Source organism: Lycium ferocissimum, chromosome 9, assembly GCF_029784015.1.
Source record: "Lycium ferocissimum isolate CSIRO_LF1 chromosome 9, AGI_CSIRO_Lferr_CH_V1, whole genome shotgun sequence".
Lineage (NCBI taxonomy): Eukaryota > Viridiplantae > Streptophyta > Magnoliopsida > Solanales > Solanaceae > Lycium > Lycium ferocissimum.
The window spans coordinates 53,444,751-53,456,218 of NC_081350.1; the positions used below are offsets into that span (position 1 = coordinate 53,444,751).

Consider the following 11,468-nt stretch of genomic DNA (forward strand, 5'->3'; position numbering starts at 1 on the left):
TTGCTGAATCTTTTGTCAAATTGATGATTGCGTTTGTGGGGATGCTATTTGAAGTTGTGGTTAAAATTTGAAGCTATTCAATTAAGATTTGAGCTATTGTTGGTGTTTTTGACCCATTTCAAATGAAATTTTGTGGAACTTCATAGGTGACGAAATTCAATTTTTGTATAATATTATATATCGAGTGTATAAACACTATAGTAGAAAAAAGTCAATAATACAGGTGTAAACTAAAAATATTACTGCCTCCATCCCATTTTATAGAAGGTATTTGATTCGATACAAAAGTTTAACAAGTAATGAAAGACTTTTCAAACTTATGGTCTAAAAGAAATGATTGAAACTTGTGTGGCTAGAAAACAAAAAAGAGGTGAAAGTTGAATTGTTACTAAATATAGAAATGTGTCATTTTTTTAGACTGACTAAAAAGAAAAGAGTATCATATAAATTGGGACGGGGAAGTATACTACACTGGTGCAATGTATTGTACAGTCAAACCTCTCTATAATTGCTATTCATTATAAAAACATTTCACTATAACAACCTGATTTTCTTCGAACCGATTTTTCATGTTATAATTTACTTCTCTATAACAACATTCTACTTATAACAATGAAAAGGACATTCATTATACTGGTACACTTTTTGTAAAATTACCTCTCTATAATAGCCGCAATCAAATATTATATAATAATATTTTGCAAGAAATATATTATGTATAAACATAAAATATTAAAATATTTATGGTAATCATCAAGGGAAAGCTATTGAATTCCTTTTTGTCGAAGTTCGGATAAAAATCTTCGTCAATTCAAGTGTTATGTTATCACTAAGAGATTGAAATTTACGAAACAACTGACAATTGTAGAATTCTTACGTCAAACTTGAAATATTTATATTTTCAATTAATTTTAAATGCATTTGTTCCGTATATTTAATTCTTTTTCTAAGACGGTACAACTAGTTATGAATTTATTAGTCACTTCAGTTGTTTTAATTAATGAAATATAAAATAAATGAAGATTTTTAAAATTAACAAGTATTTTGTTTTTTTTTATAACATAAAAAGTACAATTTTTTTTTTGCGTACTTTTGTTTATTAGCTAAATGAGATCCAAATACCAAATCCTAGTATACATACATAACGGCACCTCGCTATAGCAGCCATAAAATTTTCGGACAAACGCTACCACTAGAGAGATTTGACTTTCGAACAAACGCTGCCACTGGAGAGGTTTAGCTTTCGGATAAACGCTGCCACTAGAAAGATTTGACTTATTGGATTTTATATTTTTTAAAATATTACCTTTAATATTTCCTAGTTCACTAGCAAATGAAGCATATTCTTTTTTCTTGATCTACCACAATCAAGCATATTCTCTGCACATACAGTTGCGCATGCTTTCATAGCGGACCAGGTTCTCATCTTTTCACTAAACCGGAAAAAAGGCTCATCATGTTTCACGCAGTGTAATGGCCAGAAAGAGACAACACAACTTCATAACCACAGTTGGGGAAAGTTATTTTCATTGGATTTCATAATTTTGTGCTGAAAGATTTTCGTTTCACAAATTAATGAACTCAAATCTTACACTTTTTGGTCGATAAACATTGGATCCACCAATTTGCGAAGTAAAAATAAAAAAAAATTACTAAATTCTAAATTAATAATTTGTCTATGTTCAATGACTTTTTAATACAAATATAAGTTTTGGACCTAAGCTATGGATTCGAACCCACACCCGATGAGCTAGCTTCGCCCCTGCTTGCAGTGGCATTTACAAAGTGACATGCCACAACCTTCTGTTGGTCCTTGGTTAACCCGCCTTGTTCAAAAAATCTGCCAGCCAGCGTGATGCGAGTATTCAAATGCAGAAAATATAGAAAAAACTTAAGTGCATTAGTTTATGGAACTTCAATAAGCTGCAAGTACATCTGGCTCACATAAAAGACTCAAGAATTTGGCATCACAGTGGGAGGCCAGCGATGTGTTCATGTGACTGTTATACTGAAAATGAATATACAATAATCAAACATCCTTTCCAGATTCTCGCATATGGAGAATGTATGATTTTCCAAAAAACAAAGTGCTTGTACAGAGTCATACATTTACAAAATTTTCCAGATGCAGATTGACATCCCCAGCCACAACCCGACTGCCTCAATAGCGGCAACCCTCTACATTCGTAACAACCTCAACCTTCGCAATACTACAAAAATCGAGACAGACAAACTCTCTAGTCCACATCTTAAATCCAAATATTAAGGAAATAGTAGTAATCAAATAAGAGAGGGGAGCTCGGTTAAGTGAAGCATCCCCACTTCATGCAGGGTCCGGTAAAGGGCCGCCATTCCAAGGGAGTGTAGGCAGTCTACCCAGGCGCAAGCATCAATGGCTGATTCCACGGTTCGAACCAAATCCAAATACTAAGGAAAAAGTTGTCCGTTAGCTAACCACAATAACAATGAGAACAACTTCTGGATGTTTTGACTTTTGACAACTCAAAGTGAAAGACAAAGCCCTTTAATTGTTGGTTAACGAAGAGACAGTGGCTTCTCCATAACTTTTCTTTATCCAGTCTAGAACATCCACGCAATCCTCACGCCCATTGAAATGCCTTCACATACAGAGAGAGACTTTAGCTTAGGAGAAAGGAGTGAAGATTTTTGTTTCTACATTTCAAGTTCGTACCTGTTTCTCGTACGATAGGCCTTCAATTCTGCAACTTGACGGGCGTTTCTTATCTCTTTCCTCATACGAAGTGACTCAGGCATCTGGAGATGGCTATCCTGACTGTTATATGAATCACATATGAAGTTAAGCACCTTTTCCTGTAAATGGCATTTTCAGATGTCAGAAGGAGAATATTGAGGAACTTCATGGCTCATGCTATTCAGAGATAAGGCCTCAAAAACGGTAAGATTAAACAATTTCTCACAGGGGAAAAAACACGACTGCCTCTATACATGAAATCGAAAGATAACAAATACGTTTTCCTTGAAAAATGAAAAACTGAAAATTATCACATGCTAATTCCAAGTCAAAGAATCCCTATTATGCTTACAATTGTCACTGCCTATATTTACCCTCAAGGCATGCTTTTGGAAAAAGAGAAGTCTCAGGGCAAGAATAAGCATCTAAAATCAAAGAAAGTCATCGTGAAACTGATAGTAGCTCTATGAACAAAACACGGAAACAATTTGAAAGAATCCTCCCATACTATGGTGATTATTGCTTTGAAAAGGATCTATTATTGCTCTGGATCTTCCAGAATCAGCTTTTCATAATCACAAATTTGCACCATACAGAACATACCAACCACGGCATAGTGGCATACACAACGAGATACATGCAAATATCCACATATAAATGCATGCATGACTTATATATATCATAGTAGCAATAAAAGGAATCATGAGTAACTGTGAGAAACCAGGAGAAAACTCAGCTACTGCATCCAGAATGAAGAGAAATGTCCAACTTGATAAAAGTTCTATCTAACAAAGACAAAGGCAGAGCAATTCCTTAAGGAACAGAAATGGCATACCAAAGGTTTAGAAGCATCTATCCACTCATAAATCTGTTCATTGCGAAACCATGTCATCTGCCTTTTTGCAAAGTTTCTGCTCAGGAATATAAGAATCAGTCAAACAGCTTATAAAATTAGAAGCAATAATATTATAGACAATCCAATCAGATCAAGAAAACCTACTGAAAGCTCCCAAATCTATGAAAAGGACCAGACAGGAGTAAGAGTGGACCAATTTAGGCAGCGATACCAGGAGTTCCTCACATTTGCATCCACAATCATTCATACTGCTCTTTTCTACGCTTGACAAGTAACAATAGTCTCATAAAATGTAGCTCGGTCAGCAGACAAGGAGGTGAGGGTTAAGTATAAAGTAAGTTGTCTTCATAAGTGATGGGGAAGACATGATTAAAACTCTGTCAAGAATAGTTGTGGACCTTTCTGCTGATATATGGAAAATCCGCATACAATGACTACAACATTTAAGCATCCAGAACTAAACTGTGATGCTAGAGAAAAATTGCAGATAAATGCTACATCTAAATGTCAAGAAAGAAAGGTTGTCTTAGTATGTGAAATAAAATAATAATATAGGGAGTGTTTGTTATGACGAAAGTCATTTTCTGGAAAGGGCATTTTCATAAGGAGGTCATATACTGCAGGTGCTTTGGTTATGTTTGGGGGAAGGGGTGCGGATTGACTTCTCTCACTTATGGATGAAAGCCATTTTCAGAAGAGGCAAAGGTAGGCCGTAGAAGTACTGTGGGGAGGTGATTAGACGGGATATGGCGCAGGTGCAGCTTACCGAGAGCATGACCTTAGATAGGCGGTTATGGAGGACACGAATTAGGGTAGATGGTTAGTATGTCCTTGAGTGTTGTCCTATTTACCCTTTCATACTAGTAGTCGTAGTAGTATTCTAGTATTTCCAATATCTGCTGTCTCTTGTACTTCGTTTATTGTATTAGTTTGCAGTTACTGTTACTTTCTTCACAATGCTTAGCTATAGTATTTTGTCATTGCTTCTTTTCTTTCGGCATTTCTTATCTGACCCCTTTTTGTCATGCTTTCTCTTGAGCCGAGGGTCTTTCGGAAACAGCCTCCCTACCTCCCAAGGTAGGGATAAGGTCTGTGGGATTACACTAGGTATGTTGTTGTCGTACCGACCATACACCAGAAAACATTTTCTGGGAAAATAATTTTCCATGAAAAACATTTTCCATAAAATAATTTCTGTCATACCAAATATGTCAATGGGGCCTTGAGGGTTCTTAATATATTGAAAGATAACATTTTGAAAAATTATATACTTTTTCAGAAGCAAAAAAAAAAAAATGATCATCACCATTTGAGAACAACACAGTCATAGTGAAAGTAAAATACCGTGATGCTTTCTGGAATTCAGATAAAAATCTATAGAAGTCACCAGCAGAACTCCATCCTCCATTTTCTCTACATCTTAGAAGGTATTCCATTGCCTGAAAGATTTTGAACAAACACATATTAGGAAACAAACTACTGGATTTCGGTCAGGTTATAGGGATGCAGATATACTTGTCGGTAACCAATTGCTCGAGTCGCAGAATTAGAGTTCGGCAAAAGACCCAAATCAAGAAGCCACCTTGCCTCAGATAGAATTCCATCTGTTCCTGCAGTATGCCACCATCATAATGAATTAATTAGCATGAAGGTATTCTAACTAAAGTTGTTAAGGAACTAAAATAGAAAGCTCTTATTTGAAAGATTTTTTTTTTTTTTTTTTTTTGGGATGCAAAGATTAAGGCTTGTGAAAATGATAAGGAAAAGCAGAATATCAAGCAGCATCCTTCGAGAAGATAAATTTTGCATGTATATTTAATTCAAGAAGTGATACTGTGGTTAAGAATTCAAAATCTTGAAACAATGTAAAACAAGCAAATTAATCATAAAAATCCATTAATCTTTTACCTAAGAGCATATCCTCACACCGGAAATCAATTGATCTATAGAGATCCAGCCTATCGGTGGAAAGGAAATAACAAAGAAAATCATACTCCAAATCCTTTATTTCACTTTGCTGCAATCTGTCAGCAAAACTCTTGACTTCGGCGGCATCTGTTGCACCTGAATCAAGCTGTTCTCTGAAAGAATTATATGGTACTTCAAAAGCCGATGGAGGTGACCCAGTAGACTGCAAGCCAAAAGTATACATAGCTTTTTCATCAACATATAGACTGAAAAGGCAACGACAATAAGGAGACCACATCTCAATCCAGTCTCAACTACTTCATAACCAGAAAGAGTTCTTATAAAACCAATATAAGTTCTCTCTACAAGCACATCAATAGTTGACAAGAAAACATGGATTCTCCCTGCAAGTACATCACTAAGTGACAAGCCATAACACAGAAATCTCTAATGTCCACCATATCATACAACACATGATCTTGCCTACAGAAAGGGGGGTTAAAATCAGAGGGATCACAGGTGAAAGTTAAACATTTTTTAACAATTACCTTAATAATTTCAAGCCTGCGACGCAAGCGGTACCAATCATTTGCCGCTAAAGACAGGGCTCCAGGATCACCAGCTTTAACCAACAACTGAACAGCAGCATCCCAGTCATAATCATTCTGTAAGTTTGCAAGCTCTGAATAGACTTCGGCACTAATCTCCCTCGAGGCTTTTGGAACATCTGGCTTCCCATAAATAAACCTTAAATGTTGGATAGAATTTATTATATGAGTTGGAAGATCATGCCCCTTTAGGTTAAGTGACTCAGTTGTAGAGACTGCATGAAAACCGAATTCTTGTACATCCAAGATCCAATTCTATCACCAGTTACAGGATATATGTAAGCTTCAATTATAAGTATAATAAAGCTCGTAAATAGATAGATCTCCTTTTTGGGGTTAAGAGATAGATCTCTTAGCCTAGCTTTTATTCGCATAACCTCAGTCTTGCTCTCTCACAGTTTGTAGTTTTAAAAATTTCTTGTTAAACAAGTTGCAACCAAAAAATTTAGCTTTAGTTTGAACTGTGTCCTCAATCTAACCAAAAGCTTTCAATTATGAGCTATAATATTCTACACATACCACCGCAAATATAATCCAGTACCACCCGCGACTATTGGAACACGGCCCCTATCTAGGATATCTCTGGTAGTTTGTCTTGCATCCTCAAAAAATTGTCCAACTGAATAATCTGATGACATATCCAAAGAAAATGAGAACAGTGTTCTGTGTTAGCATTAAAAGACAAAAAGTTTAAGGACACATCACATAGGGCATACCAGCAGTTTACTAAATTTGAGTGAAGTAGACAATAGAAAATTCACTTCAGTTTACAGCCCCATGCCCCCACCCCACCCAGCTGGCACAGGGTGTTCCGTTGAAAAAGGACTCCTGAGTCTTGATCACAGTGAGAGTTTGGATTGTTGTTTTATTCTAAATTAAAAATACCAGTGATTCACTTCAACGATTTGTAGAAAAAACGCAAATGCCTTGAGCATAAACAAACAAAGGTGAAATGTTAGTTCATTGCCGAAAATGATAACAGACCTATAAAAAACTTTGCAAAATTATCTTATACTGAGTAGGGAAATATACAAAGGCATTGTCTAGTCCAGATGTGAAACAAAATTAGCAAGAGAAGCCATCAAATATTTGTGAACTCTTATTGAACATTTGAGTAGTTTGGAGAGAATTCACATTATTTACTGTAATAGTCAGGCCTTTTATTACTTTGGAGCTTGTTCATCAAGTAAAAGATAATGTGGTCAATTTGAGGGTTTCAACAAACTGAGGAATTTTGATGTGTTCCGTTCATTGATTTTAATTCCTGGATGTTCCTCAAAAATGGAAAGCAGAGGGCTTTTATCGCTAATGAAGGTCACAACTCACAAGCAGCAAACACACCCAACAAATCACAATTCATGAAAATGTAGAGGGCATAGATCATGCATCACTGAGTCACGGGGTGTGCGGCACAGCTATTGAAATTCATCCAAAATATTGTGACATTGCTTCAGACCAGCTAATTTAGACAGAAATACCTTCGGATGGATGCAATATGTCAACCAGATGATGTACCACTTCCTGCAAATCATACAGAAAAAATAAGCACCTGCCATGGCGGTACCCTGACACATGCTTCTATCAAAATTCAAAAAGTATTTTACATTCCTCAGACGGAACAACGGATAGTAATAAAGCTCCAGAAGTTAGTCAATCAGTACACATCCACAGATGAACCCCAAAAGAACCAAACTTATGCAAAAATAAGTATAAACATTTTTTTTTTTTGAGTCAAATAATAAGTATAAACATTATCCACCAAAAGAAAATTTTTTCCTTATTTTTTTACTTCTCCAATCCTCATTTTCCAAATCATTTTGAACAATAGGGGCACGAGAGATATTTTCACTTTGAGTAATAGGAGCATTATAAATATTATTACTCCTTAATGAAAAAATATTACCAAAAAATTCAGCATTCTTTGTTTCGACTATAGTGTAGAGCTCGATCACATGACTATTAATACCAAGAAATCTATATGCAACATTATTATTAGCATAGCCAATAAGCATACAGTCAAAAGTCTTTGATCCTATTTTTATTTTCTTAGGATCATGTTGCATTAACTTAGCAAGCCACCCCCACACTTTCAAATATTTCAGGTTAGGAGGGATTTTCCAACAGTTAATAAGTTTTTTTTTTTTTTTTTTTTTTTTTGTGTCCAATTTTCTTGTAAGGTATCCTATCTTGTAAATGATAGGCAAACAAAATAGCTTTACCCTAAGACTATTAGGTGCATACAAACTAACAAACATGCGATTCATTATTATTTCTCAACAAGTATACTTTTGCATATGTAGAGAAATCATTCATAAATGTGACATAACTTAATAGGCAAGACATGTTTCATGTCAGAACATTCCTCCAGAACTCAGGCAGTAAACATACTAATATTAGCAAAACATAATTCCAAATGTGCTGAAGCAATACCTTTCTTTCACCAAGGGAAGGTTTCGCTGAACCGACATCAAGCCCTCGATACACCTATGAAGCCAGAGGACATGTTAACTTGCTAACAACATGCCTCAAAATCAACTGAATTGCAACAAACCACCATTCAATTACACACATTGACAAGTTTGTGAATCTCTCTATCTCATTTAAGTTCAAGTTTTAATACTTCAATTATATTCCTTGTTTACTGCCAATCACAGTTTTCTTACTAATCAAAACGGAAGCAATTTATGAGGTTAATAATAAAGTGCTGAGTTACTCCCTCCGTCCCAAAATACCTGTCACATTTCTTTTCTCAAGAGCCAAACTACGTGAACATTGACTAACATTTTATAATGTATTTTTTTTTTATATTGAAATTATTGATATGAGAAAAATTAAAACTTATACTCCCTCCAGTCCATGTTACTTTTTTTTTTTTTTTTTTTTTTACACCCCTTAAGAAAACATGAACTAAAAGTAATTTGACTAAATTATCCCTGTTTACTCTTAATTTTCTAAAATGACAACTATTTTGGACCATTTATTTTTAGTAAGGACGAAAAGTAATTTGTACAAGAGATATAAGTACTTTTCATACGGTTCCGAATATAAAAACTTTAATTTTACTCTGTCAGTCCATTTTTACTTGTCTACTATATTAAAAATAGATGTCCAATTTTACTTTTCCAGTTTGGAAACCCAAGAGATAATTTACCCTTATGATTAAGTACTATAAATTTTCCAATTCATTTCCCAACATATAATAACTAGGGGCGACATAGTAAATATTACTAATTTATTTACTCCCTCCGTCCTAAAATAAGTGTCATCTTAGCAAAAATCAAGCACATTAATAAATCAATAAATACAATGTGGAGTTTACTCAATTACCCCTATTTATGAGATAGTTTTTTGAGAATTGAGCAATATAAAAGAGGACTATTTTTTTAATGCTAAGGGCATAATTAGAAATACTTATCAACTTTTGTCTTGCATTCCCTCCTAAAGTGACACGTATTTTGGGGTAAATGTTTTTTTTTTTTTCAAGATGACACTTATTTTGGCACGCAAGGAGTATTGTCTCGAACGAAGTGTGTCAAGTCCAACACGGTGGATTGAGAGAGTAAAATTTTAAATTAACCTAATTTAACTAAGCTCCAAAAATTAGTTAAATTGACTCCCCAGAAGCGAAACATGACAAGTATTTTGAGATGAAGGAGTATTAACTAAGTACCTGAACAGAGTCAGCGCTAATGATTTCACCATTGAGTCTCTTGGCAAGCTCTAATGCTAGTTTGCTTTTGCCGGCACCGGTAGGTCCAGAAATTACAATAACTTTGTCCTGCTTGGTGGCAGAGCAGGAGCTGAAGAGGCGGTGGTTGCAGCGGCGGCAGGGCAAAAAATGTACGTCGGGAAGAAGGAGAATCGTCTCCGCCCTGTAGGGATGCCGGAGATAACTGCTAATTCGAACGCCTCCTGTCCCAACGGTGCTTATCATTTCCTAGTCCTACACTGATGAGAAAGCCTTTGGAAAATTGGGACGTTTTAACTATAGTTTCTTTAAGATAAAAATAAAATAAAAGGGAAAATTACACTCTATATCCATATTTTGAGTATGATATTATATATTGTCTGAATGGTTCATTTGTTTTCATTAAGATTAAGACGTCTGAATCTGAATACACATCTGAATGATTAAAAAAATAAAACATTTATGTTCATTACTTATGGTGGAGATGTCTTGCAGTCATGGTGGGTGGTGAGTGAGGGTGGAGGGGTGAGTGGGTGGTTGGGTGAGGGGTGGGAGGTAGTGAGGGTGGGGTTAGTGGTGGGAGGTGGGGGTGGGTGGTGTGGGGTAGGGGTTGGTGGTGGGAAGTGGGGGTGGGTGGTGTGGGGTAGGAATTGGTGGTGGGGAGTGAAGGTGTGTGGTGTAGGGTGGGATTAGGGTGGGTGGTGTGGGGTGGGATTGGGGTTGGTGGTGGGGTGGGGGTCGAGGGGAGTGGGGGTTGGAATGGAGGGTGGGTGGGTGGGTGATGGGGTGGGGTTGGAGTGGAGAGTGCGTGGGGGTGGGGTGGGGTTGGGGTTGGGGTTGGAGCTGGTGATAAAAAAGTTTCATACAAAAATACATCTTAATAATATTAAGACTTGGTTCAAGGTCTTAATGATTAAGACCTATTCAAACCCAATAAGTACTTAGATCTTAATACAAATAAATGCACTTAATGGCTTAAGGTATGAACCATTCAGATTCAGACCTCCAATAAGTGCAAACAAATGAGGCCATCTATGACTTGTTTTAGACCATAAGTTTCAAAAGTATTTTTTTTCTTGAACTTTGTGTCATTCAAACTATACCGCATATATTGGGATGGAGGAAGTAATACTCTTTCCTTTTAATTTATATGAAGGTATTTGACAAGACATGATATTTAAGAAAAAAAGAAACACTTTTGAATCTTGTGGTCTAAAATAAGCCAAAGAAATTTTATGACTAAGAATCAGGTAAAATGAGAACTTGAAGTTAAATTATTGTTAAATTTAGAAAGGTATAATTTTTTTGGGACTGACTAAAAGGAAAGAGTCATATAAATTGAACGCAGGGAGTATTATTTATTGGATTTTACATGGCGTAGTATTGTATATTGGGCGGCGGCGAAAGAAGTGTATGTTGGGAAGAAGGAGAAGTGTCTCCGCTCCGCTGTATACGGTAGCCGGAGATAACTGCTAATTCGAACGGTTCTAGTCCCGACGGTGCTTATCATTTCCTAGTCCTAGACTGAGAAAGCCTTTGGAAAATTGCAACTCTTTTTTAACCATAGAGACTGTTTGGATTGGCTTATTTTAGCCTTTTAAATCAAAATAGCTTTAAAACACTTTATAGTTTCCTCGGAAAAGAGTAAAAAATATTCTTAAATTATGTGAAATTGAATAAAAATATTATCAGTTA

General features: G+C 35.7%; 1 protein-coding gene across 1 annotated transcript; it reads right to left on the minus strand.

The window, feature by feature from the left end:
- Positions 1–1,921: 1,921 nt before the first annotated feature.
- On the minus strand, positions 1,922–10,088 carry LOC132031287 (tRNA dimethylallyltransferase 9). The gene is made up of 11 exons (XM_059421189.1): positions 9,756–10,088; positions 8,516–8,569; positions 7,564–7,606; positions 6,605–6,713; positions 6,026–6,224; positions 5,478–5,700; positions 5,085–5,179; positions 4,914–5,008; positions 3,549–3,624; positions 2,693–2,832; positions 1,922–2,618 (listed from the first exon to the last, which is right to left on the minus strand). The coding sequence occupies exons 1-11, from the start codon at positions 10,017–10,019 to the stop codon at positions 2,525–2,527; spliced, it is 1,392 nt and encodes a 463-aa protein (XP_059277172.1). The 5' UTR covers positions 10,020–10,088; the 3' UTR covers positions 1,922–2,524.
- Positions 10,089–11,468: the final 1,380 nt, after the last annotated feature.